At 47.3% G+C, this 25,814-nt stretch overlaps 2 protein-coding genes across 2 annotated transcripts in view; one reads left to right on the top strand and one right to left on the bottom strand.

The window, feature by feature from the left end:
• LOC144137820 (cytochrome P450 3A13-like) overlaps window positions 1-5,017 on the top strand; it is a 43,677-nt gene extending 38,660 nt beyond the window's left edge. The window contains exons 13-14 of the mRNA XM_077669825.1: window positions 1,860-2,025; window positions 4,683-5,017. Coding sequence (XP_077525951.1) covers window positions 1,860-2,025; window positions 4,683-4,760 — 244 coding nt within the window. The 3' untranslated portion in view covers window positions 4,761-5,017. The remainder of the gene's footprint in view (window positions 1-1,859; window positions 2,026-4,682) is intronic.
• Window positions 5,018-5,428: 411 nt separating this feature from the next.
• On the bottom strand, window positions 5,429-22,947 carry LOC144137821 (cytochrome P450 3A28-like). Its single transcript, XM_077669827.1, has 14 exons — window positions 22,643-22,947; window positions 20,016-20,121; window positions 17,726-17,778; window positions 15,451-15,547; window positions 13,263-13,388; window positions 12,670-12,913; window positions 11,299-11,429; window positions 10,643-10,745; window positions 10,158-10,221; window positions 8,723-8,831; window positions 8,539-8,627; window positions 7,817-7,957; window positions 6,695-6,863; window positions 5,429-5,522 (listed from the first exon to the last, which is right to left on the bottom strand). Exons 1-14 carry the CDS (start codon window positions 22,687-22,689, stop codon window positions 5,445-5,447), a joined length of 1,557 nt encoding a protein of 518 aa, XP_077525953.1. The 5' UTR covers window positions 22,690-22,947; the 3' UTR covers window positions 5,429-5,444.
• Window positions 22,948-25,814: the final 2,867 nt, after the last annotated feature.

The following is a 25,814-nucleotide window of genomic DNA, read 5'->3' as shown; positions in this document are numbered from 1 at the left end:
TGCGCGGTATAGGTAGTGGCTGCAGAATCAGCTGCCACTGCAGCTGCGCGCTGAGCAACACGTTTGTTGTACGCTGTCTGGCGAACGGCTGCATCCGCGGTTTTCGTGTCAGAAATGTGGCGTCGTCAGCGCGATGGGGACCACCGCAGCGGAGGCAGACCGGATCTGCTGAGCAGGTGTGGCTAGCGTCTTCGGGCAGTACTTGGCCGCAGGTCGGACAGCGGGGTTGGTAAGTGCAGACGTCAGCACGATGGCTAATTTGCTGGCAACGGTGGCAGTATTGGGCTTTGGGACGATGAGGGCGGCAGCGAAAGATGCCACCGGCATAGCAGATCTCACGGGGGATGTGTGTACCTTCGAAGGTGATTATGGCCGTGGCCGTGCGGCCCATCATTCGTGCAGCCAAGATCTTGGTTCCTTGAAGAAGCGTCGACATGTGGCGCATGAGATGGTCGGGGCTTGTGCCCGCTGGAATGTCGTGCACAACGCTTTTACAGGTGTTCGAAGGAGTGGTGGGGTAAATGGTGACGTGACAAGGACGGTCTTCGAGGTCAATGCTGGATATTTGCTGAAGTTGTTTGCTGATGTCAGAGTCTAAGCATAGCAGAAACGCAAGGTTTTTGACATTGTTGACACGAACCATGCACTTGGCAGCTTCAGCGGGAGTAAGGGCCGCCTTGTTGCGGAGCACTGCATGGAGGGTGCATGGGTCGTACTTGGAGAGGTTGAGATAGTCACCAGGGTGTAAGACAAGAGTGGCTTGAGACTGAGGAGCGGGGGTCGCAGAGTGTCGGAGGACAGGGTGGTTCCAGCCGTCTTTGTCTTAAACGTATTTGGGAGCCATGTCGGAGGAAGCAAGTGGCTGGCCGGTAGTCGGTCGAAGGGCGCGCCGCTGGAGGCGAGCTGTAGAAGGCTTAGCGGACGCGCCTCAGTTGAGTGCGGGCATAAAAGTCCATCAGATGGTTTCTTCGCGAAACGGGAGTTAACGTATACTTGTACCATAGTATTTATGCCAACGGGAATAGTATCGCAAAAAAAAGATGGTCGAAAGCTCACTAAAATTGTTCAGGGCATTCCGGATATGTTCCTGGAGCACGAAACAACCTTGTACTGGTGTAGAAGAAAATTAACTGGGTTAAACTCGCCGAGAATGACGGAACCGGTGCGGTGGCTCGCTGTCCGAGAGAACGTCCGAAACGCACAGAGGCGAAAATCACAGGCTGTTTTGCCAGGAAATAAATTAATTCCGTCAGAACCTCCAGAGTGTCATTGATATTGTTTTCACTGGGAACGTTTAGCGCATTGCTCAATTATCGGCAGGCGAGAGTCGTGGCCGCCGCCATTACGAAGCCACGGCAGGCGTTGGAATGCGCCTTCACTTAGACATCGAATTTATGCAATCAACTGCTTGTAAAACAACAGTCCCGATTTTACGAAGTTCTCGATTTAATAAAACAGTTTGCGTAACGGTAAAATAGATAGTGGGTGTGGCTGGACGTCAGAGTAAAATGGTGAAAGCTAGACAGGCGGCTAACTGCTGAAAGGGCGCAATGAGAAGGTGTACGTCTCGTGCACAGGTTCTTTCGGAAGACGTGGAGCTGGACAGAGACGGTAAAATGAGAGCTACGGATGCAGGGCGCAAGCGGCACTGGCGGGGGAAAAAATAAATGCTTCATTCGAGAACCGTATCCTTTAAACTTTAAATATCTTTGAAGTCAGCGAGTATGATGCATGCGTCGAAAATAAGGCTGAATTGTCCACAATGCTAATCGCGTTTCAGTCACATTAGAAGCGTGTCAAACGGGTCCCTCTGCTTTTTTTTTTTTTCGCGCTCTCTCTCTTTCACCGCCGTGACGCAGCTTCAGCAAGGCCAACCAGGACAGCATCCGGCCCATGTCCTACTTCCCGTACGGATTAGGACCGCGCAAGTGCATTGCTTCCGCGCTGGCGCAGATGGAGCTGACGCTAGCTCTGGCCATGCTGGTGACCAGGTACAAGCTGCTGCCTAGCCCCAAGTACCGGCACGTAAGTGGACACATCTACAGCCTCGTGACCTGTGCGATCGATGTTCGCGTTCAAAGTTAGGATAACGTATATACAAGGATGTGACGCCACTGTGTAAGTTTCCCTTTCTCCTTTGCATAATTTCCTCCAGAATATTGGATGCAGCACTTCTAGGTGGGTTTGCGGGATTCGCAAATTCTGTTTCTTTTTCTCTCTTGTTGAAGGAAAAAAACGGCTGCGAGTACGACGGTTTTCCGCACATTAAAGGGACACTGAAGTGATAGGTAAACATTGCGGGATTACTTGCGCAAATTGTAGTCCGGAGTCCCCAGGCCATGTTACGACCATTCTGGGCGCGTTTACGCGATTTTATTTAGTAGAAAAATTAATTCGAAAATGCTGTCCTCCTCTCTTTACGCTCGCCCATTTTCTGCGGCGTTTTCGTGTGACGTCGAGAGGAGCCGAGCTCGCAATTGGCTGCGCAACCGCACGGCTCCCCGGCCTTCAGACAGAGTCAGTCGGCCCAGCGTTTCGTCCGCCGGCCGCCGACGGGTCGTCGCAATTCGTTCGCTCAGTTGAAACGAAGCCAGGACACGTTTGTGAATGGAAAAATGGGCCTTTCTTTACTTGGTTAGTTTGTACACTGTATCTAGCTCCAAGTCAAGGTCGCTTCACACAAGCGCTGCACAAGCGCACATGCGACGCTTCGCTGACTGGTACGCCAGTAGGAAAATATAAGGCCTCTTGAAGGCGGGAGAAGAGTCAGCGAAGTCAATATAGGTACTAAGGAAATAAAATCAACTGATATTTTTACCGTACAGCGTAAAAATAGGGTGCGGGAAGCACTTTTTTGCGCTGGGCGAACAAGCACAGCGGTCAGCAGCACGACTACGCATCTGCGAACGCTATTCCGTCTACGAAATGCAATTGCTAGACCTGAGCTATTCTGGAAACTCGGGCGACGCTTACTGCACGAGCGCAATACAACAAATAGTCAACTAAGCTGCTTGAAATGCCAAAACTAAATAAAAGTGTAAACTTGTTGTACAATATATACCTTATATTACCAAGGTCACAAGAGCCCGTTCCGTGGCCGAGTGCTCCGAGGCGCTAGGTATGTTGCCGCAAGTGTTTTGCAAGTCACGAGTTCGAGTCCCCGCGGGTACGTGCTTTTTTTTTGTAAGTTAACTTTTTCGTTTTCCGCCGATGTTTTCTACAATGAGTTCACCTTTTTTTGGGCCGCAACGTTCATGGCTCCACGAACTAGTTCACAGAACGCGCGCAGGCTGGCACTGGCGCGCTAGCGAGTTCTCGTTGGCGTGCTGTTGCCATAAGCACCGACTGCTTGCGGGCAGTGGGCACAGGCCAGAATGAACAGACCCTTGGCCTGGTGCGAACACGCTTTTTACGGTACAGGCATGAGTGAGGCAAGCTCCAAATATGGGGGAAAAGCGCATGACATTTGGGCATCTGCGGGTACGCGGAGGGCGTCCATGCACTGCGTAGGCCTCGGCTAGTGAATGCTACGATTCCAAGCCGTCCTGGGAGGCTTATCTTTATGCATTTTTACAGGTGACAACATGGCAGAAGCGCGGTACGATGATTAATGAGTTATTGAGAATGCCCATCCAACAACACCACCGGTTGTGTTTTACAGAACCGAAACCGAAACTGAAACTTGTTTGGTTGCTCACCTTGGGCATCGTCCAATCACGGTGCGGCTCCTCCTAACGTCACAGCTTTAGTTGGTGCGGCCGCCGCAAACCGCGCATGGTAGTTTTTCTTCTTTCGCGCTTTGTAAAATAATTACCGATTTGTCAACCGGATAAACGATGAAAAGTGTGCTAATTTGAGCCAGTCTACGCAGTGCAAGCAAAAACGGAAGCTTGACAAATTCACTTCAGTGTCCCTTTAAACATGCTTAGATCGTCTATATTAGTCCGCAACCATTCCGCACAGGGTGCCCCATGACACAAATGTAGCTCCACAGCGTGAAAGCTCCATTCGAATCTGAGATTTGATATGAGGCAAAAGACAAGAGCCTGTAGACACCTTCAACCCCTCATCCACTGTGACACCCCTTTTGACCACCGGGCAACAGAATCATTTACGTCGGTTTAATCAGTAAGCGGATGTAGGAAATATCCAGTGTTCACAAATAATTTTCGAAAGGGTGCTCATACTGCTCCATACAAGCCGCAGTACGAAAGGAGACATGCTGTTCGTTACGGTTTCATTACTCGTTCACTGCAGCTAACCGCTACCACACGCGTAATAAAGCTTTCATATTTCCCGCATAATTGTTCAGTGCAAACGTGTTCGCTTGTTTTAGTTTGGTGCGTTACCGTTTCAAGTCGATTTTTTTTCAATATTTCTAGCAAATTACAATGTACTCTAAAAAATGTAAACAGTTATTTAACGCGTTTCCCAACTTCGATTGAGATCAAACACTGCAGCTACACTATGTGATTAGCCTGCAATCGTGTCTGTCTGTCTGTGTCTGTCTGTCTGTCCGTCCGTCCGTCTGTCCGTCCGTCCGTCCGTCCGCCCATCTGTCTGCCTGCCTGCATGCCTGCCTGCCTGCCTGCCTGCCTGCTTGTCGGCCCGTCCGTCCTGTCCGTCCATCCGTCCGTCCGTCTGTCACCGTCACTGAAATGCTTGCTTGTTTCCTTTTCCAGGAACCTCCAAAGTATGCCGCTTCGTCGCTCCTAGGTTTTCCGAGTGAGGGAGTCACGGTGCGACTGGAAAAACTCTGATTCAAACCGCTCAGAGTTCATACAGGGTCCGCAAAACAGCCTCGTAACTTCACCCGAGGCAGTGCGGAATTTTTGTTGTTAGCCCTAACATTTGTCGGGGCTGGGAGCACTTTTTCTTTTTCATTCGTTTCACGTGAAGGTAGGAAGGTATTGCACAATTTTTATTGTATCATAGTTGTAACACGGTGTTCTGTATGTGTTCCTAGCACACTTTTGTTGTTTCCTGAATAACCACAGATTCATTAAATGATTTCCTAACAAGCAGCTCCCGTTTACAGTGTATGTATTTTTGAGTATACATAAAAACTAGTCGCCAAAACTAGTGGTCAATCATATTTAGCACATTACCGCTCACCAACGACGCTTATTAGCCGTGAGTACTATGTAGACGTGCATTCACAAAAAGGAGCGTTTTCGTGGCAATGTCCTCTTGGCTTTGCGTGTTGACCTGAGCCTAGGCCATTTTTTTTCTGCGCACGGTGTAATCGCCCATCTTTCAATACTATACACTGCAGTGGTTACTTGGTTAGCAGTTCCGTTTTTGCATTCCTAGTTCAACTGCCTTTTGGGTTCCCTTTGTGTGAGCGCGTGCGTGTGTAGTTTTGCTTTTGTGGCAGCGGGTAGAATTATGCAACAAGAAAAACCTTTAAACACAGCCAGAAGGCAATTTTCGCACTGAGAAAATCAGAGTCTGGTCAGCTTTATTCTCAGGCCATCTCTGGGCAGTCCTAGGAGCGCCGTTGCTGTATACACACCCTCGTCCTGCGAAGAGAGGGGCGTGCATGGGAAGAGGGGAAAGGAAACAATCTGAAGTTAGCGTGAACGCACCCTATTACGGTTGCTAGGCCAACAATTCTTCAAAGCTGTCTTTGCACTACTGGGTCGTCACACATAACACACAGTCCAAGTATGTGCGGTATAGTTATTGACAAGGTTTGAAATCAATAAAAAAATTCCCACCCTCCTTTTGCAAGGTACCTTACCTTGAAAATGAAGATGGTTCGGGTACGCGTTGTGCGTTATTATGGGAGGATTTCGTTAGAAAACGTTTACCCCTCCTCTCCCCTGCCTTATTGTACAGCTTCTCCTTTTTTGCCGTCCCCTACGGCTGGCTGATGCCGACGCAGGGGAGTCGCTATTTCTTCTAATATAATTTGTTATTTCTGATAGTACAGCGAACTTGCGAAATCTATATAATACCAAGCGCTCGGACTCCGTGGATGTTTTCCTATTAAGTGAAGCCCAACATGATAAGCGCCCATGGGGAATAAGCTGAAAGGACGACAAAAAAGGGTGACATTGAATAGAAAGAGAAGACGCCATTACTCATCGATATCAGATAAATTGCTAAAAAACGTAAAAAATACAAGGGAATAAAACTTTTCCAAAGGCTGAAGTTACGTTTAAAGCACAAATTAAACCAGAGTTTTACAAGTCAGGTAATCCGAATTGTATGATAATAGAGAGTTTTAGCTGACTGTTTTCGACGGTCCGCTCCGGTACTGGCGGCCCGCTCAGCGAAACGGGAGCCAATGCCGTTCGCGGCCAGGCGCGCCACGCATGCGCGATGCCACTCCCGCTTGCTATCGGAGCGGAGCGGACCGTGAAAAACGGTCACCTAAAACTCGCTAATGTTTTAGGCAGCTTTACGCTCACGCAAGTGGTAGAGAACTGCTGATAAAGAATAGAGAACTGGCATGCAAAAACAGGGATAGCGGGCGTCACGATAGGTAAAAGTAGTCATGGATGCGTTGCCTTAAGCTGAGTTAGTAGCTGCCACTAATGCGGTGTGTAGCTGGCCTGCAGTTAGGTACTTGAGGCAAAAGGGACTCCCCGAACCCTAACATGTTTGGCCTCCTAAGCAAAACAAGCTCTTTTTTTATTTTGTGTGTGATACTGTAAGTTAGTAAGCTGTGCACCAATTCGGGACTCACACTGGCGAGTTCTTCAGGCGGCAGCTCCAGCCGGTACGTCCGCAGCAGCATGGCGATGATGAGCGCGATCTCTGTCTGAGCGAGCACCGTTGCCACGCACATGCGCGGTCCCAGCCCGAAAGGCAGGTACGACGTGGCCTCGATGGAAGGCATGTTCTCTGGGCTGAAGCTGTTTGGACGGGCACACGAAACGGGCATGCCTCAGAACGTCTCGCACAAGGATAATATTCTAGGCAACAAAGTCGTAATTACGCTGCTGTTGCAACAGAAATGAATACTGCCACATCAGACAGCGGGACAAGATAGCCGCCTTGGAGGTTAATTTTAAAAGGCAAGAATTCTCTGCCTAATAATATAAACTGGTGAAAAACTGGATTGCACAACAGGATTTTTTACAGATTTTCGTCGCCTGCAGTACAGTATGCGTTTTAATTAATACGCTGTAGATTCCGTCACTGGATGACACGGTGACACCCTCATTGCACATGACAGGGTGAAACCAATGGGCTTCACGTGAAGCGTTATATGAAGAGCGTTTGTCAAGTAGGTGAGTGTCGCTTTGCGCGACATGTAGTCCATCAAATGAAATAGACACCCAAATGCGTGCGGCATGAATTTCCGCGGTAACCTTGATGAAAATTAAATACACTGGTAACTTGGTACATTTCTAACTAGCACAAACGTACATAATTCTCTACAAATTGGTGATGTAATTCTTTCAGTCGAAAGAATTTTTGAAGTTTCGCTGTTGATGCTCACATTTTTTGCAGTTGCCGTTCCATTTGTTCCTTCGTGCACGGTGATTTTAGTCTGAATCCTCCACAATATACTACGTTAAAACTAGCACATACATCTACCCCACAAGAGACAAAATAACTAAATGTGGATTCGCTTCATATGAAATTGGAGCCAAATTTTGCGGCCCAATCTTAGGCATGGTGACATAAGCACATTATAGCATGCTATTCCCTGCTAGAGTGGAAACCCCTCAACTGAACATGCAGACACTTGCTGACACTTGCAGAACATGCAGACATTGCTAGTATCTCCTCTTCCATGCAATGGCAACCGCAGACGCATAAACGCCGCTCTGAGTCGCCGCTGAAACCGCGCCCTCCTCACCGATCAGGGTCAAACTTCTTTGGCTCGGGCCACAAACTCGCGTCGTAGTGGATATGCAGCGCCGGCACGAACACGTCCGTCCCTTTGGGCACGCTGAAATCGCCGTGGCAGTAGTCTTCAACCGCTACCCGTCGAACTGACCTGAAATAACATCAATGATCTGTAAGTGGTACGCTAGCGCCTCTTGTGTGTGTAAGGGCATCCTACAGTGAAGGTGAACAATTTCCTTAACTTTTATTTATTGCGTCACCGTGTGAGAACACACTGAGAAAGAATTGCAGTTGCTAAAGCTAGAGACAACAGGGAGGCAAAGAAAAGTTCAAAGATATCTATGGCCCAGCTCAACCAAATCGTTCCCTGTGTAGCACTCACGTATCTGCTCCCTTTACCATTCTGTGCGGATGTGACTGAAATTCCCAGACATCTCAGTCGTTCTTCTTGATACCATGAAATTTACACGCAAGAGCGAAGTCATATCACAAGATAAAACGAGAGCACAAAATCATGATATCAGGAATTAAAATAGCAGCAGGGAGTTGTGAATTTTCTGTGACTGCAGCGCGATTTCTTGACACTGGTATCGCTGGCCGCTACGGAATTAGGTCAATAAAATTGCTATTGGAGGTAGCACAAATAGCAACTATTACCAACTTTAAGCTGTCTACCATGTAGTAAAAAAAAGGCTTCCTCACACAAGGAAAGTCACGCTGGATGCCTCTTACCCAGGTAGCGGAGGGTAGAGTCTGTGGGATTCGAGTATCACTTGGTTCAGGTATGTGAAAGATGAGACGTCTTCGAATGACATATCTTCCTGCGGCAAATCAGGAACACAGAATGTCAGTTAAGTCTGTCTTGGCCAGTTAAAGTACATTTCGAGCAATGGGATGGCTGAAGCCTTCTTCTTACCCTGGTTTTCAAAATTGACGCCACTTCTTGTCTAACCCGGTCCTGGACAGTTTGGTGCTTCGCAAGCAGGTATGATGTCATCGTCAAGCTGACTGCAGCCACGTCGATGCTGAGCACGAGAAACAGCAGCAACCAAAGCATTTCAAAAAAGGTTGATACAGTGCCAACAACTCTATTTTAGACTGTCATCCTCAGTAGGTTCATTTTAATGGAGGCTCTTTGCATCATATAACCGCAAAAGTTATATGACGCAAAGAGAAAACAAATGGCGGGGAAGGGTGGGCAGGTTACGCTCTGAAGCTACACGTGGGCAGTGAGGCGTGCCGTAGTGGAGCGCTCCGGATTAACTTCCACCACCCGGGTATCCTTAACGTGCTCCGCAACATCGTCACAGGAGCGTATCTCGCCTGCATTATAGAAACAGCCGCCGTGACCGGTATCGAACTCCCTTGCGCTTCGCAGCACAACGCATCAGCCATTGAACCATCGCGGCGGGTGAAGAAAAAAAAAAGAAAAAACACAGCGAGGACACGAACACGCTGTTGTAGCGTACAACTGCAGCGTGCAAAGCTTTGGTGGATGCTGGCAATAAAAACCGCCTCGCGAATTGCGTATGAAGCGGGTTAAAGAAGCCGATGTGGTTGAAATCAATCCAGATTCTCTACTATACATCTTACATTATTAACCGAAAAATCATCTCTGTGCGTAAAGCATTAACTTCAGTATCGGATGCTAATTTCTTCATTAAAGAAATGTATGGTTAGAAGGGATGTCAGCTTTTCCTACGTTCAGTTTGAGTTGCCAAATGCCGCAATTAAATAAAATTGCTGTTGCGGCTTCGGTGCCCACTAACTGTACTAGACGCAGCATTCGCGGAATTTCGTTGGAGCTTTGTGAAACGCTTGTTTACCTTCTGCCACACAAGCCCTTTATTTTTTGGTTGGGGAGTAGCCTAAGCTCTTAGTGGTGGACGTTATGGTACTGATGATTTGTTTTTATAACGCTTTCATAAAAATTAGGACTTCTGTATGACCCCTAAGGTTGAAATATATTGCTGCCTTCATAAGAGAACAAAACATGGCGTTTTAACCACCCGTTTTTTTGTATTGGTAAGTAACACCACTGATTCCTTATTTCACTGGTATAAGTCTTCATAAAAAGCTCTGAGTTTTGCCTTCATCAAAGATACAATAATTGTTCTTGCTTTCTTTCTTGCTTGCTTGCTTGCTTGCATGCTTGCAACTAAATGTTTGGTTTCTTTATGGCAACAAGTAATGCCATTACAGTGGTTTTTTGCTATTGATATCCAATGCTAAAATATAGCTTATAGAAACTTGCGGGCTGCGGCATTTACCAGTATATACATTTTTACGGAGCTGGATCCACACATCAACACAAATAACTAATCCTTTTCGTTCTTGATCAAGGTTCTCACCTGGCCGTCAGGAAAAGGCAGATATTCGTTTCTGTTCTCATGAACAAATGACCATCGCTTTTATCTGAAAGGTAAAACAATGAAAGTATATTTTATTGTCAGCAGGTTTTGTGATCGCTAGATTCGAAAAACGCGCGTTCGTTTGATTATGCAACTTTAATAAAGTTGCAAGAATATCAAAATTATTGTTTCTTCATTCATTACATGATAAAAATATTCGTAGTTATCATAGACTGACTACGCTGTTTCTACAATTAGCGTCAATAAAACATCAATTCAATCGGAAATTTAAACGAAATATAACTTAGAATTGTACAGTCGTTGTAAATTACTTTTAATCTTGCGTTCGGTGGGCCAATTTATGAGAAGTGTTCAATGAACTGGAACAGCGCAATTTTATCAGGCCCAAAAAATCTGCTGAAGTATATTTATTTTTATAACCGCCTTAGAACGAATTCCTAACTGATACGGCACAGAAATCTTACCTGTACACTTTCGTATAGTTGATTTATCGCCGTCCAATCTACGGCTACGCGCTTGTTCCTTCTCTGAGTCCAGAAGAAGTTGAAGAACGTCGCAGTGGCCAGCCTACAAGTGCCATTTTTGGAATAAAAAATTTCAAGGCTTATTTTAACCTCACGCACCAAACACTGCGGCTGCACCCTCATCAGAAGTCTCTGTTTAGGAAACTTTCGTTGAAACCCTAAAACTAGGCCCCAATTTTATTCAAGTATGCATAAAATTGCTAGAATGTTCGTCTATCTGCAGTGTTTACAAAACGATGTTACCCACCAGCAGTAAATTTCTTGCGTATATCTCATTCAACGTCTTACTACAACATCATTATGCTGAAGTAGCTCTCTTTATTGAGCAACAACGTCACCAGTATTAAACGGTAAGTCCTAAGTAGGTTCAATATAGGCTGGCATGAAGCTCAGGGAATGCAGCTATGATGGTTAGTTAGTAGGGCTTCAAACTTGAGCGCAAATGTTTTTAGACACAGGACACACGAAAAACAGACAGTACTAACGAGACAACAATGCTAGTCTTGTCTGTCTTTCGTGTGTCCTGTGCCTGTCTTTTCTTTAATTATGAAATGCATCATGAACCAACTCGGCCAAAACGAAGTTTGGCCACTCACGCTTTCTTGAGTGCGACGATGTTCAATGAAGGGACGCATTCTTTCGACGAACTCGTCTGACGGAAGACGGAAGAAAAGCTTTCGGAGAAAGAGTGCCAAGTTGTGTAGCCAGGGAATGTTGGGCAAGACATCTGTTTCGAAAGAAAAGCGTAAAGCGCACACCGTGTAAAGCGCACGAGTAAATTCGCACAAAGACGACCGAGCGGGCGACCATGCACTAACGTTGTTGCAATGTAACTGTCGTCAAAACTAAACTTATATTGAGTGTACTTGTGAAATGTAATACTTTCACCCGTACTACGCTGAAACAGAAATGGAGGCACCACTGGAACTGCACGGAAACGGTTCTTGGCCGTGGCTTAAGTCTGCGCCCACCGATTGCACGAACAGTACTCTGCGGCCTAGTAAAGGCTAGGCGAGAAAATGGCTGCTGAGTCACCACTACTTCGTCTAGATTATGTTTGGGGCTTGCGTTAAAAGTTATATTATTGTCAGTATGGCAAAGCAGTCTTTTTAACTAACCGGGTTAGTAATTTGTCCCCATGGCCCCTCATCTTTACATTCATCGCGTTCGCCACCAGTTGTTTTACTTTGTGTGCGCGTCTCCCGCACCTCCGATAAAGGTGGCTGGCCCCTACGGTTACCACACACAGCTACGGCCATCTCGCAGCACTAATAGGCACTCAGAAACCCAGAAGTATAAAAATGATTAACCAAATAAAGTATAATGTTCTCTGCAATATGGGGGAATCACGTATGGGATTGTGTCATTTACTGTGCGAGCCTTTCATCTCGCAACAACTGCCGCTGGTGACCGAAGTCGTACCACGGTTAAACTGCGCAAAATAACGATTGGCTGCACCATTGGTTTCTCATGCAGGCTTGTCTCGCTGCGAATTCGAGCATCACCTTGAGCTCCTCTGCCGCAAGAAACTATACGGCATTAACCATAACAGTAAGGTGCGCCGCTCAGGTTTTCAAAACAATGGTTACCCAGTGAGCCTTCTCTGTTGCATTTCACTGACGTACGTTGGGAAGCCAGTGATGGTTGTGCGTGTGGCGATATGCTTTGCGTTGCCATTATTCGGCCGAATGGGAAGCATTCACTAAATGTGTGCATCGCGGTGGTGAGCGCGTGTGTATAACCGTGACTGCAGGGTTAATCGCTACAACCGAGGCGCCATGCCCTAGCAACGTACTGATGTGTTAATACATCGCTTTCTCGTAAAGCCATCACCACTTCGTCCACAATGCCTCTGGTGCATCCATTGGATGACCTGCCAAAGGTGTCCGTGCGGCATATTTTGTGCTAGACCCGCACTAAAACTTCGCACAAAACTAGGAATCCACGCTGCCTGAAATCCCACTCACTGAACAGGAACAAGCCAAATCCGTTGAACTGTCCGATGTTTTTGCGTGCAAAGTGCACCAGTGCCAAGGCGGTCTGATCGCCGTTCTGGACGTCCAAGTTGATTCCGGCACAAAATCGCAACGATATGTCCGCGGCCAAATCTCCGTATGGCTTGAAGAGCGAAACGTTGGGGCCCTGTCGGGTCAGCTCTTCGTCCAGGATTTCAAGGAACCGAGCCGTGCATCTCCTCATCATGGGCACGGCCTGCGCAGAATCGGCAATGATGAGGGCATTGTGAGGCAAGTTCGGGGATTTGTAGAAATCCTAACATCCTGCACTGTATACGCGCGTGGTCACTGTGACACTTCATGAATACTGAGCATGGTTATTGCAACAACAGGTTCATAGACATAGATAACATGTAACAAAAATCCAAAGTCCTTGCAATATGGGTCACCGATTAAATTTCAAACAGCAACCGCCACATTGTAGCACCAGTGTACTCTACTTTGTAACATGCGTAAAGTCAAAACTTAATCTCGCTCAATGAAACATGTTGTGTAGGTGGGGTGAGGGGGGATTATTTGGAGAAAGGGTGGGGAAGGTCGCTTACCTGCTTGATGTTGTTTTTCTTGAAGGCCGGTGACACGATGTTCCGTAGGCATCGCCACTCTTCTCCGCAGAGTCTCGTCAGCCGTAGTTTGTTAAAGGGCAGGTTCTTCGAAGCCACAGCCATAATCTTAGGAAATGCAGTGCATGCATTCCACAGTCATTTATTGTGTTCACTTTTAGTGTCATGTGTCCCATGACATGTTTTAGTACATGTGTCCCAGGCTTCTAGAGCGATTGGAACGTCTGTGTACGGACCCTTATTTATTCATTCGTTCATTTATTCCGTTACAGTTGCTTCCATTAATAAATGAATTGAGTACTATTTATTTACTGAATGAATGAAACTGTCCACAGATTCTAAAGGCCCAAAAGTTTTGAAGCTTTCTTAGCGTGCATAATCTAAAGAAGCATTGAAAAGGGGCCGCGCGATGTATTTTCACAATAGTCTGTTTCCTTATCAAAAGCACGGCCAACACGACCACACCGAAGCGGAACTCCGCCATCGACGGCTCCACACCAGTGGTGCCTATTTGCCATACTTGCTTTTACTCCCCTTTTCTTAATGGAAGGCTATTTAGTTTGTTCTCGCTTGAAGAAATGCTAATCTGAGCGTTTTGTCTGTGCTGGTGTGATGCAGGCAAAACAAAAGCTCGCGGTGACTAGAAATAGGCGCAGGAGAGGCACAGAAAGCACGGTTCGAGCGAGTGTTCCAACTCTGACTTCACTTCTCTTTCCTCTGTCTTCACTCTTTTTCTAGACCTAGAATGCGCCTAGGCTATGCTAGGTTGTGCAGCAGGTTCGCAGCAACACCTTGTCAAAATTCGTTTTTCAAAATTTCGGATTCTTTTAGCACATAGTCAACAAGCACGTCCAGCACTGTAATTAGGTGGCTACGAAGTACCCAAGCCAAATTCTGCAGATCAACGCACACACATAACTTGGAAACTCTCTCAAAAAAAAATTACACCATCTTCCCGAGGGGAACCCTGAGGTGATGCGAAGCATCGCAGAATTCCAATCCAATCCAATCCAAGCCAAGCCAATCCAATCGAATCCAATCCAATGCCCCTCGCGAGAGAGTGTTCGCTATCGGAGAGGAGAGGGGGTGAGCGGCGGAGAGCGCAGCTGGCGCGGCGAGGAGAATGGGGGAGGGGTGGACGCCGACAACGCCGACAACAACGCCGGATGGATGCAGGGACAAGGCGAGTGAATGAGATGTGTCGCATCTAAAATATGTCTTTCTTTCCTGGTCTGGGCATTGTTTCTGGTCTTGGGTGACGTCACCCAAACCCCCTCGCGGCTATTGGCTGCCTTCCTTTCAGTGATGTGCACGTCCGATAAGCACTTTGAAGAAAACTGCAACAAAGGCAAAGCGGAGACTGCAAGAGATATCAGCTGTGTGACTGGCGAATTACACAAAGCTGCCATGTGCTGGCGATAATCACAGCTCTCACGGGGCTGCTTCAGAGCATAAAGAAAAGACTGATCGCGTTATTCGACAGCATTTTAGGTTCCCTTTAGATGTTGCTGCATGGTACAGAATGCCTCCGGCTTTGAGGCGTACTGTTCTAAGCGTCCCCTATAGTATACACGTAAGTTTTTTTGCAGGGATGGAGGCCAATCGCTTGTATGATTGCAAAAAGCGCTTAAAACGTCCCCGTTTCTGTACGTTCCCGTGATCTGTGTATAAAATCAAATACTTTTCCTTTAGATATACCGTTGAATTTACAATTTGGGGCATGATGTCAAGAAAAAATTCTTTTCCACAACAGTTTGGTCCATCGCCTGTATTATTCTGCTGTAACTAAGTCAAAAACAAGTTTCTCCCCATGATCGCACTCGTTTTGGCCCAACCGCTCTAACCCAGGTCGCTGCTTCACCAGCGCAGCGTTCAGCAAAATTTCCCTCGCGTATCCGTCGATATTGAGCATTGTTGTGCGCAACAGGACAAGCAAATATTGCCGCGCGTTGAATTCAGGGTATTTTTGTCTTAGTTTTGTTGTCATGTGGCATAGTTAGAATGCTGTGCTCGAACGCTAACGAGGAGATCTCAGGGAGGGGTTATAGATAAAAATTTGCCGGCACCAAAAAACTTGGATACCTGAGCGCCATTCATCCAGAGGTTGTTAATACTGGGTAGTAACACTATGGATATTTTTGTATTAAGAATGGTCGCAAAACAGCCTTACCTGCCTGCCCGAAAAGGACTTGAAGTCGGTAATGAAAATCTTTTTGATGAGATCGGCATCCCGCAGGACGATACCAGGCATCATTCCATTGAAAAAACTGCAACATGACATTATATCTTGATGAAGTCAGCACGCGTGCTGTTTATTGTGCGCCGTTTAATATTTCGAGCGCCAAAACTAGCAAATCTTAGTATACTTCTTTTACAATAGACTTCACAATATGAATTCATAAATTAGAATCATAGTGCGTTAATAGCGCCTCTTTCGAATTATTTGTTTTTTCCATTTAGACATTTTTCTCTCTATTCTGGAGTAACTTGAACAGTCCAGGCCAAAGAAAAAAACCGTACATTGCATTTTTTAATATGCTAAAAAACTTCCATTGTATCAAGGGTCGAAGTTTATTCTCAACAATGTTTCCTAATATTTATTTATTTATTTCATTTATTTATTTGCAAATACTGCAGGCCCTATTCGGGCCCAAGCAGGAGTGGGCACATACATAGTATAGCAACATTAATTACAACTACCGCTAACATATATTTGATTAGCATCAAGAAAAAAATGTGCTTCGCAATTCGGAACACGACAGTAATATAGCAGTAATAAAATATGCACACACATCAATGCAACACCATACACAAGAGTAATATGACAGTAACAAAAACATGTACATACAGCGATGGAATACGTAAAGAAATTACGTACTACACATAAAATGAAAAACGAATGCAGGAAGCAGCTGCCTTCATTGCGGCAAAATAAAAAAAAATTATTGGTTCAAGGCAAGGTTGTTTGCTAGCTGAATGAACGATTCTGTTGTATTACCGTTAACTACTTCTTCAGGTAATTTATTCCATAGTGAAATTGCATGCGGAAAAAGAGAATATTGATGTACCTTAATGTTACTAAATGGTTGCCTAACTGTATTGCTGTGGTTTGTACGAACAGACCGCATGGGGGGCTCAGTTAAGTAACTTTCAAGGGGTATTTTGTAGTGACCGTGGTACAGCTGATATAAAAACTTAATACGAGATAGAGATAACATATCTTGGTTATGGTGGAAGAAAAAAATGAAACAGCAACGTGGCCTATAAAGCGCCTCCTTGATTTTAGCACGTCACAAACACAAGGTATAAAAAACAACCACGCTGTTCGTTTCCGGCACACGCGCGTAGGCGTACGTATAAGTCCCGACGCACCTCTGCCGTCACTGACAGAGGCCAAAGTACACTGTGGTCCTGTTTTTAGCCCAATCCGGGTTGGGAACAACAACCTTTCCGGCTCTGAATGTAGGTCAAATGTGTACGCCAACAGGCGTTTTCCTCATGCTGCCGCCAAGTGAACGAGAACACTTGCAGGAGAACGAGTACGTTTGTACGAGTGGCTTATCAATGGCGATATAATTAGGGTGCACAAGTGTAGCTCACAGAGACGGCAAACAGCGACACACCGATGCTTAATTTCTCACTCATACAACTCCACCCAACTTGCCTAAAATGCAAGAAATTACATTACAAACTGACACGTTTCTAAACCCCGTACGACCAAATCACCTCTTCCCTGCACAATACCCCCCAAAGTGTATGCGTTCTGCGGCAATTTAGGCGCACTCTGTCACATCGCGTGGAAGTGCAACAGAAACCCCAACATTCCCCCATTTCCATTCCCTGAGCAGTGGCAGGGCGTGTTTACAGCCCACGCTTCGACGACAAGACGATCTTGGTTGACCGAGCAGCCAGCGCCAGGATTACCCCGGACTAGGAAGCCACCCTACAATTCTTTTGCTCAATAAAGTTTTCTTCCTCCCTTTCTCACTCTTTCTAGATCTCTTTCTTTTTCTCTCTTTCTCAATCGGTCCTCGCGTTGGTGGCTATAAAACCCCCACTGAGCTTCACGAGATACTGAGCGATTAGAAACTTGCATGTAAATTAGCTTCCTGCTTTCTTACCAATTCTGCAGAGGTCGAGCGTGTTCAGAAATGTATGTATTTTTTTCATTATCCCAAGTTACGATCGCCAAATGTTCGTTTACTTGCTCATTCATGCTCCTCGAAGAAAATAATGCCTTTGTTCCGTAGCGTGGCGAAAAATCTAAATTCCCGCCCCATCCCCAATACGCATATATACCTCTTCAGTGCTGTGGGCATGTCCACGATTGTCACAGAAAACTACGCGCCCCACCGACCTTTGCTGCCCACCGTCATTTTTTGCTTACCTTCCAGAGTACCAGAAGTTAAAGCTGACGCTTTGTGGAAAATTACCCGGTACATTACCCGACTATGTTTCCATGCTTTTCCATCCAGCCGTGACAGGCTTGAGCCAGTCCCTGAAAAAAAAAAAAAAGTCTGTGTTTTCCAAATGTACCGGAAACAAACCTCGCGTCAAGACTTCGCCCTTCTTGAAGTACAAAGGCGGAATTCCCAGTCGTGTCCCATTCAAAAGCGTACGCTCCGAGCTGGCCCTGATTGGCTGAAGGCGGACGACCGGTATGTGACGCAAACCAAACAATTCGGGTCGTTGCTTTGCGCACGAGTGAAAGGCCTCCCACCCGAACAACGTCACAACGGCCGCTAAGTCTGCAGACACTTGTGCGACCGCGCTGATCGGTTTCCGACACGGCGCCGCAAAATATACAGCATGTTAGACGCGCGCGGGAGCGGCCAATGCTGGCGTTGTCCAGAAGTCAAATCGGTTTCCGGAGCCGGAGACGCGTGCGCGGACGCATTCTTTGATGTTTCTGTGTTTCGCCATTAAATGGGCGCTTCTGGAAAGGTCACAACTCAGAATTTTGCCGCAGCCTATACACAAAAATACTTGACACTTTAGCGTATCATCACGGTTTCCTCGAATAAATTGAGCTTGCAAGAATCGTGCGAACGTGCAGCTACACCACTGGCCAGCAATGCGTGTTGAAGAAATAGAAGCAATTACGACAGAAATGTCTGCTATCTTTTTCCTCAAAAGAAGTTCGCAAGGTGTTTCTGAAGGAGGGAAAGAGGTGGCACCTATAGAATACCACATCATGCTCGTCATTAATTAAATGACGTTTCGGATTAAAGTTTAGCCACCAGTGCAGCATGATTTGAAGCGCAACAAAAACACGGACGAAGAAACAGAATAGACGATACATTTCTGTCCCGTCTATTTTGTCTCGTCAATCCTGTACCGTCTATCCTGTCTCGTCTATCCTGTCTCGTCAATTCTGCTTCTTCGTCCGTGTTTTTTGTCGCTCTTCAAATCCTGGCAACTATTCACCAACTAGCCCAGCAAGAAGTTCTCAGTGCAGCATGTGCTTGAAAAGAGGCCAAGCTCGAGTCGAACTTCACGCCGCCATTGGAATCACACGGCAACGCCAAAGCAAAAGTTCTTAACTATGCGGGAAGTATCCGGATGAGCATTTTAACTGAGGGAAAAAAAGCCATCGTCTCAGAAACACGGCCGCTAGACGCCCATTGGCTCCGTTGCCATTGGCTGGCAATGGCGAGGCTTCCGAAAACGCGTACCTCACAAACAAAAGGCAAAGCAAATGACCGCGCGCTGCTGGGCAACGTCTGGGCATGCACAAAGCCACGTGCAAAAGCGGAGAAAGCGGGGGCGGAAGCTGTTCGGCTGTCGCTCTCCTCGCGCCGAGTTTCGCACTCCAGGCAACTTCGGCTCCTCTCGCCTGTCATACCGTCACAGAATCCTAGATATCGTTACCTTCTATGCCTGTTTAGATATATTCTCATCGGGACATGAGGATATTTAAAAGGGCCATAGCGAGAAAGCGCAAAATATAAGGACGGAAGAAGAGAAGACACAGCACCGTCGTGCCATCTTCCATCCTTGTCTTTTGCGCTTTCTCACTCTGTACAAGAACCAACTAGCCCAACTGTCGATTCTGCTTAAAGCGCCACGAAGGCAAAATATAACCATGCTCAATTGGGAAGAACTAGATGTCGTTAGCTCACTCGGCTCTTTACCAGCCCTACGAACGTTTTTTGTAACTAAAAATAACGCAAGCAGTATTAAAAACTCAAATTTTACGCACACGGTGCCAGCCCTGACGCAATAGCGGCAGCAGTGATGCAATAGAAGTACTCAAATCACGTTATCAGTATGTGAACTGCACGTTGGCAGCCAAGTGATACAAGCATACGGAACTATAGAGTCCCCAAAGCCACGTTTCTTGGCGGTGGCTTTGGTCGGCGGCGCCACTCGCACACGCAGTTCTTGTGACGTCGTAGAAAAACAGTCGGAAAGTAACTGGTAACCACAGCTTCTTATGTTTTCTTATTATGTCCATTATATTAAAATGCTATAAAACTATTATCATTTTTATCGGGACAAAGCATCCATTTCTTAATGATCAAAACTTGCCTTCACGGCGTCTTCACGGCGCCTTTACAAAGTGATGACAATTGAGGTAACTTCGAATTGAACTTCAATGACTTCTAGCGCTTTGGAGTACTTAGGCTGATCTTAGCGACGCAGTATATCCTCAAATTATTCGTTTAATATTGTCTTCCAGACGTAGTCTGTTAAGAACAGGCCTTCAAGCCTGCACAAGCGCTCGGTGAATACCTTTTTCCAAATTATGTACATGTTGCCCCAAAAAAGGTTTGGCTCCGGTCCAGGTATTCCAAGGTTCTTCATGAGAGAAAATGTCCTGACGCGCCATCTGTACACCCTGTTGAAGAAATATTTCAGACCACTTGTGAAAACCAACAGTAGTAAAAAGAATGTTGCCAGTCAAATAATTGGTTGTTATCTGGAGTTCATCGCAAGCTTGTAATTAAAATTTGTTATTTTCTGGATCCAAGGTTTTGCAAATCCAAGGTTCTGCGAAATCCAAGCGAATCCAAGGTTCTGCAACACCTTAGATTCGCTCTGCAAAGCATCAAACTTCACAATCGCTGCATCTGTTCCGTCGCATTACTCAAAAAGCCGGCGATGCGGCATCCAAGATGACCCGCATGCTTCTACGAGCCAATCTTCAGCCTCTCGTAGTTTATTAAGCTCAATTCCCCTTTCTCCCGAAGTCAGACTGGGCATTACTCGAACCAATAAACAATTGGGCTGTGCAAGCAATCTTCCAGCCCTCACCCCCATCCCAATTCTCCGACAGGAAGCACAGCTGAACACATTTGATGAGCTAGTGCATCAGCGTCGACAAGCCCGCCTCCAAAGGCAAGCCCTCGACCCAGATATCGCTGCTCTTGCAGCGTACAGGACCGGCCCCATGGAAGTTCCACCAATTAACGGATGCACGACCTGTTGCCCGTATTCATCCCCGAACGGTTGGGGCTCCGATTCTATGGTCATTACTTCTTCTATGAACATTGCTAGCCCTTCCTCTACGATGATGTTTGTCGACGCCAGTGCTTCAGACAGACTCTTTCATACCGCTCTACTTTGTCCTGCTATTGCTTCCGATCCAGTGTCGTGCACTTACATTACGACGGAGGAGTGGCCGTCAACGCAGGCAGAACTACTCGCAATGCGCGATTCTCTGCTACACACATTCGCGCTAATCCACCCCCAATCACCGCAGTGTACAATCTCCACTGATTCATCGGCAGCTGTTCGAGAGCTTCGTAAAACTCTTACGTCTAACGAACTCCTACTAGAAATTCAGGACGTACTGGACACTGTGGACATCATCCTCTATTCTTAATCCTTGACATTAGCATTAAGGAACAGAGTAGAATAATAGAATAACGCGCCGTCGTTATTCTCACTGCTCTCGCGCAGCACCGAACTGCCCTGCCGAGAGACTCTGCCCACAACGGGTTCGAGAGCGAGCCACGACTCTCGCCGCGAGTGTACGTCGTCAGTCACTTCACATGGAAGCGATACATTTCCTAGTACAGGGGTTTATTACGTGGGAAACCACGATACAAACGCTACACTGCACTACGCACCTAGCCCCTGGGGCATACAGCCGTCAGCGTGTGCCCAGCCCGTAGTCGGGCAGCAGTTAGCGTCCGCCGGCGTTGGCCGGCCGCAACGCTCGCTGACGTTAGGGGAAGGGGGCTCTCTGTGGCCGCTACACATTTCAAGCCACTGGACTCGACCGGGCGGCATCAGCGCTCGTCCGCTGACCTTAGACGGCGCAAGCCGTCACATCGCGGATGCGGGGGCAACCCACCAATGAGTGGAATGTGCCCGCGGAGACTCGCCGGGCATCCTAGATAAACGCACTGACGCAAATCGAGGCATGCGCTAATCGACACGGTGGGTGCCGTGACCCACGGAAGTGGGAAACAACGGCCAATGCAAGGAACGGCCAAAAGTGGCCGAAGGGCATTTACGTACCGTGCGATCGCTGCGCGTCCCAAGGGCGGTCTCTCCCGGGAGTCTCCTGCCCGCATCCCCCGTCGCCTCGTAGGGAGAGGATGGAAGCGCGCGAGGATCGCCCTCGCCTTGCCTCGCCCCACCAAGGAGGAGAACGTCGCTAGCGCCTCCTCGCCCCGATTTGAGGGGCTTGGCCCCCCCACAACACTTACCTCTGCCGTGTTCGCGTGTCATGGCGCCAACGCAACAGCCACCCGCAATGCAGGCGGCAGATGCCGGTGCACACCCCGTGCGTGTGCAATATCCCGCTCCTTGTGCAACGTCTACGGCGCACCGCGCGCGCCCTTACAAGGTCCACATCATGGCCCTCTCCTCCGATTCCTTCGGGAATCCGGAGTGTATATGTACATTTAGTTTTTCCTTACCCTGAATAGCAATCTTCCGCAATAAAAAAAAAACAGGATCGCAACATCTAATGCATCCAAGTGTTTCAGTTCTTCTTGCTGGCCGCTTTGATAATTGAAATAACCGCAAAAAAATCAAGAAAAACTGAGATTCGCATATAATCCACTAAACGGAGATACAAAACGAAGCCAGGAAACTAAAATTGGGTGCTGATAAAAACTGGCGGAGAGATATCGCACTATAAAACTAATGTCATTGCCGAAAAATGATCTAGCTAGACGAATTTTCCTCAACTCCAAACCCCGTTTAGCAAGAATTTGCAAGTGTTGCTATTTACTGTGGCTCAGCTGTTTGGTCTGCTGCTTGTTCAAAAACTCGCAGCACAAGCGCAAAAAGCAACGTATTTCACCATACAACAGTATTCAACGGTGCTTCTTTTTTCATTTCCTGTACTATAACATTCATAAGGTACCCAGTGAATAAATATCTTAAATACACGTATATCTTACCAGCAGATTCCAGCGAAGATTCCAAGAAGTAGAAAAGAAATTATCATCTTGATTGAGCAGGCCTCAAAACTCGCTTTCTTATATTTCGGGGGAGCTGTACTTGAAGCTTCGCTTGAGGTTTAACTGAAAGCGCGAGGGGGGACTTGCGGTATTTAAAGAATGTTTTCGAATTCGCATTCGAGCAAAACAGCCTTTTTTCGGTGGCACTTTTTGGAACGACCTGGACAAACACTCTTCTAGGATTTGAGCGAATATAACTTGAATTCTGTATACCTGTTTCCCTGCGTTGTCGCCGCAGTCTGAATCCAGATGCAGCTTCGCGCATTTGTACCCAAGCGCTTTGTTTTTCTTTTTTGTTCCCCCGCACGTGGTCTGCCTGTGAAGCCCGCCGACATTTTGCGGCGTACGACAGATAGCGAACCACGTGCAACAGTCTCTGACCTTCTGCGGCCTGTTTCGAACCACAGTGCGCTCTCCTACGAGGGACAAGAATAATACCTCGCATGTGTTCATTGCCCAACCTCTGCGGCTGCGCCTCGCCCCGGATGTGCGTCCTCGTTGCTACAAGCGATAGATTCGACGCAGACGTCACAACAGAATTACTGAAGAGAAAGAGAAAAATAATGATTTGCACTCAGCCATGCCGCCATGATTGGACACCGAAGCTGTTAAAATACCAAAGAAAACGCAATTGCAAAATAAACAGCAAATGCGCGCTTGGATTTGCATTGGACGATGCTTGTTTACAAGCGCATTGACCAAGGCGTAGTCCCAACAAGGGCAAAAAACGAAACCGTGCACTTATTCTACTTTGCAATTTGGCATTGCCTCGATTATAAAAGGCGATAGTCTTTTGGGGCTACTTAAGCGCAGAAATTTTGGTCTGTCTGTCTGTCTGTCTGTGACTCGACTCAGCCCCCGGCCAAAGTGGAACAGAATCTGCGCAATAGTCTTATATACCCACAGCCAAATCTAAACGTGTAACTCCGGTGTCAATGTTCATACTTGTCAACATTGTTGAACAAGAGCAAGACATTACGCAAATATAAGGCAGAAAATAATTACATCAGTGATATTTGCAGTGTACCTTAAGAAATTCATGAATGCTTAGTTTCTGCGATAGCAAATGAAATACCACATCAGCTGCAGAAAACCACCGCCTGTTGTCGCCCATGGTACTATAGCTCCTGGCGGCGTTTAAGAAATTAAACTTCAACCCTAACGAAAGGTTCCACTATAGATATGTTCTACATTCCGCTTGGAACGCACGTATAGTGGGGCAAAGTGGTTCTATAAACGTTGTAGTAGGGTGCCTCGATTCACGCGCCTCTCAGCTGCACGACAGCGCTGGCATCGAGGCACCTGACTTTGGAGCAGTGGAACTCAGTAGATTTAAATTGACTTGACCAAACCTCTAGCGTACTTGGGAGGAACGAGACGGGAGAGGAACAGCGTGAGAGGTGGGCGGAAAAGGGAAGGGAGGCATTTACTTGGCAGCAGTCAATAACTATTCACTTTAGCCGCCCTTGCTTTTCCCTTAGCCTTTTCGGCACTTCTTTCGCACGTCGTTCTTTCTGCGTGCACTCCCAATGCAGTTGCGCCCTCCCCGATTCGAACTTCTATCTTTCATGTAATTTAGATCTCCTCCTCATCTTTCCCGCTATCCAACTCCTTTCATATCCCCTTCCCCACCCCCAACGGGCCTGGTAAGGTGTCGACACCCCACGTCAGACAGTTTCGGGCTCTTTTCATACATCTCCCCCCCCCCACCCCCCACCCCCCAAAAAAAACCTCATCATAGCATAGCATAGCGCCAGCCGACTATCGTCTTTCGTCGACATTTGCAACAAAACGTGCAAACACGTTTAACAAAAACTTAACGTTCAAGCTTAACGTTTAACGTTTAACGTTTAAGTTTAAAAAAGCTTAACGTTTAAGCTTAGCAAAACTTAGAAGGACTAGTTTTAACGCAGCAGACAAACACGGGGCTGTCCGATACACGACGGCTTTGTAATGCGGCTTGAACTAATCGGAGTGGGTCCGTGTGAACAGTGCGTGCACAATACATGCAGCGTTTTGGCACAAATTTTCTCCTTCGACCCGTGGACAGAGAGCGACCGAAAAATAGGGAACGATCGAGCGCGTACGGAGAGGGTGACGTCAGCCGAGACGTCGGCGGCTTTGGTTGTGGTGGTGCTGCGTTCGCACCGCTGCCGACCTAGTTTCTAGAGCGACGCAAAGTTGAAGTGCGGTACATCCCCTTCCTCCGGCGTCTCTACGCACCTCGTCACAGCTTTTCCTAATGGTAAAATGCGGATGGTGCCTGCCACACTGCATTTATTCCACGACCATTTCCTTTACTGACACTAGATACCCCAGGACAGTTTTTCCAAAGGAAAGAAGATCGTCGCGCCACACGAGCTCCAATTCCACCGCGTGGAACGGACCTCCCTAGCAGACTCGCTCGCTGGGAAGAGGTCTTGCTGCGAAGACTTCGTGTTGGTGTAGCCCTCTCTCCCGCTGTTACCCGGGGGTGGCCACCACGCTACTATACACCGTTCGCACAGAACTGCCCCTTTTGCACGGCTCCTGCCGAAGATGCGGACACAGAGCATTTGCTGTGGACGTGCCCTTCATTGGAAGCGGCCAGAACGCGACACCTTCGAGGTCCAGCTAGGCATCCACCCTGGCAGACTACCTGACCTTCATCGGTGGATATGGGGACCCCACCACCACTCCTCCCTCCTTGCGTTTCTTCGTGAAACGGGAGTTAACCTATGCTTGTAGCACAGTATTTATGCCAACGGGCATACTATGGCAATTGAAAAAAGGTGTGCTGTGAGTTCTGGGCCGAGTGGGCGCCAAAAGAGGGTAGAATGGGAATGACGACGGCAAAGTGCCGATACTGGTGGGAACCAAATGAGCGACAGGCAGCCAATACCGCTGGTAAAGCGAGCAAGCATGAACACTGAAGCAGTTAAAACGCAGAGCACAGTTGCGGTGTGCAAGGGGCACGCGAGAAACGCCGTGTTGGGGACTTGAAAAGCCGGAGTAAGGCGTGCTTGCCTCGGGCTGAGAGTGAAATTCGTGAGGGAGAGGAGGAGGAGGAGGAACAAACTTTGTGCTGACATGCAGCAGATGCTCACGCATTCTTAAAGATCCACCAGTGCAT

Source organism: Haemaphysalis longicornis, unplaced genomic scaffold (genome assembly GCF_048455015.1).
Source record: "Haemaphysalis longicornis isolate Haplotype H1 unplaced genomic scaffold, Haemaphysalis longicornis Haplotype H1 scaffold_5, whole genome shotgun sequence".
NCBI lineage: Eukaryota > Metazoa > Arthropoda > Arachnida > Ixodida > Ixodidae > Haemaphysalis > Haemaphysalis longicornis.
This window is presented reverse-complemented; position numbering and strand designations above follow the sequence as displayed.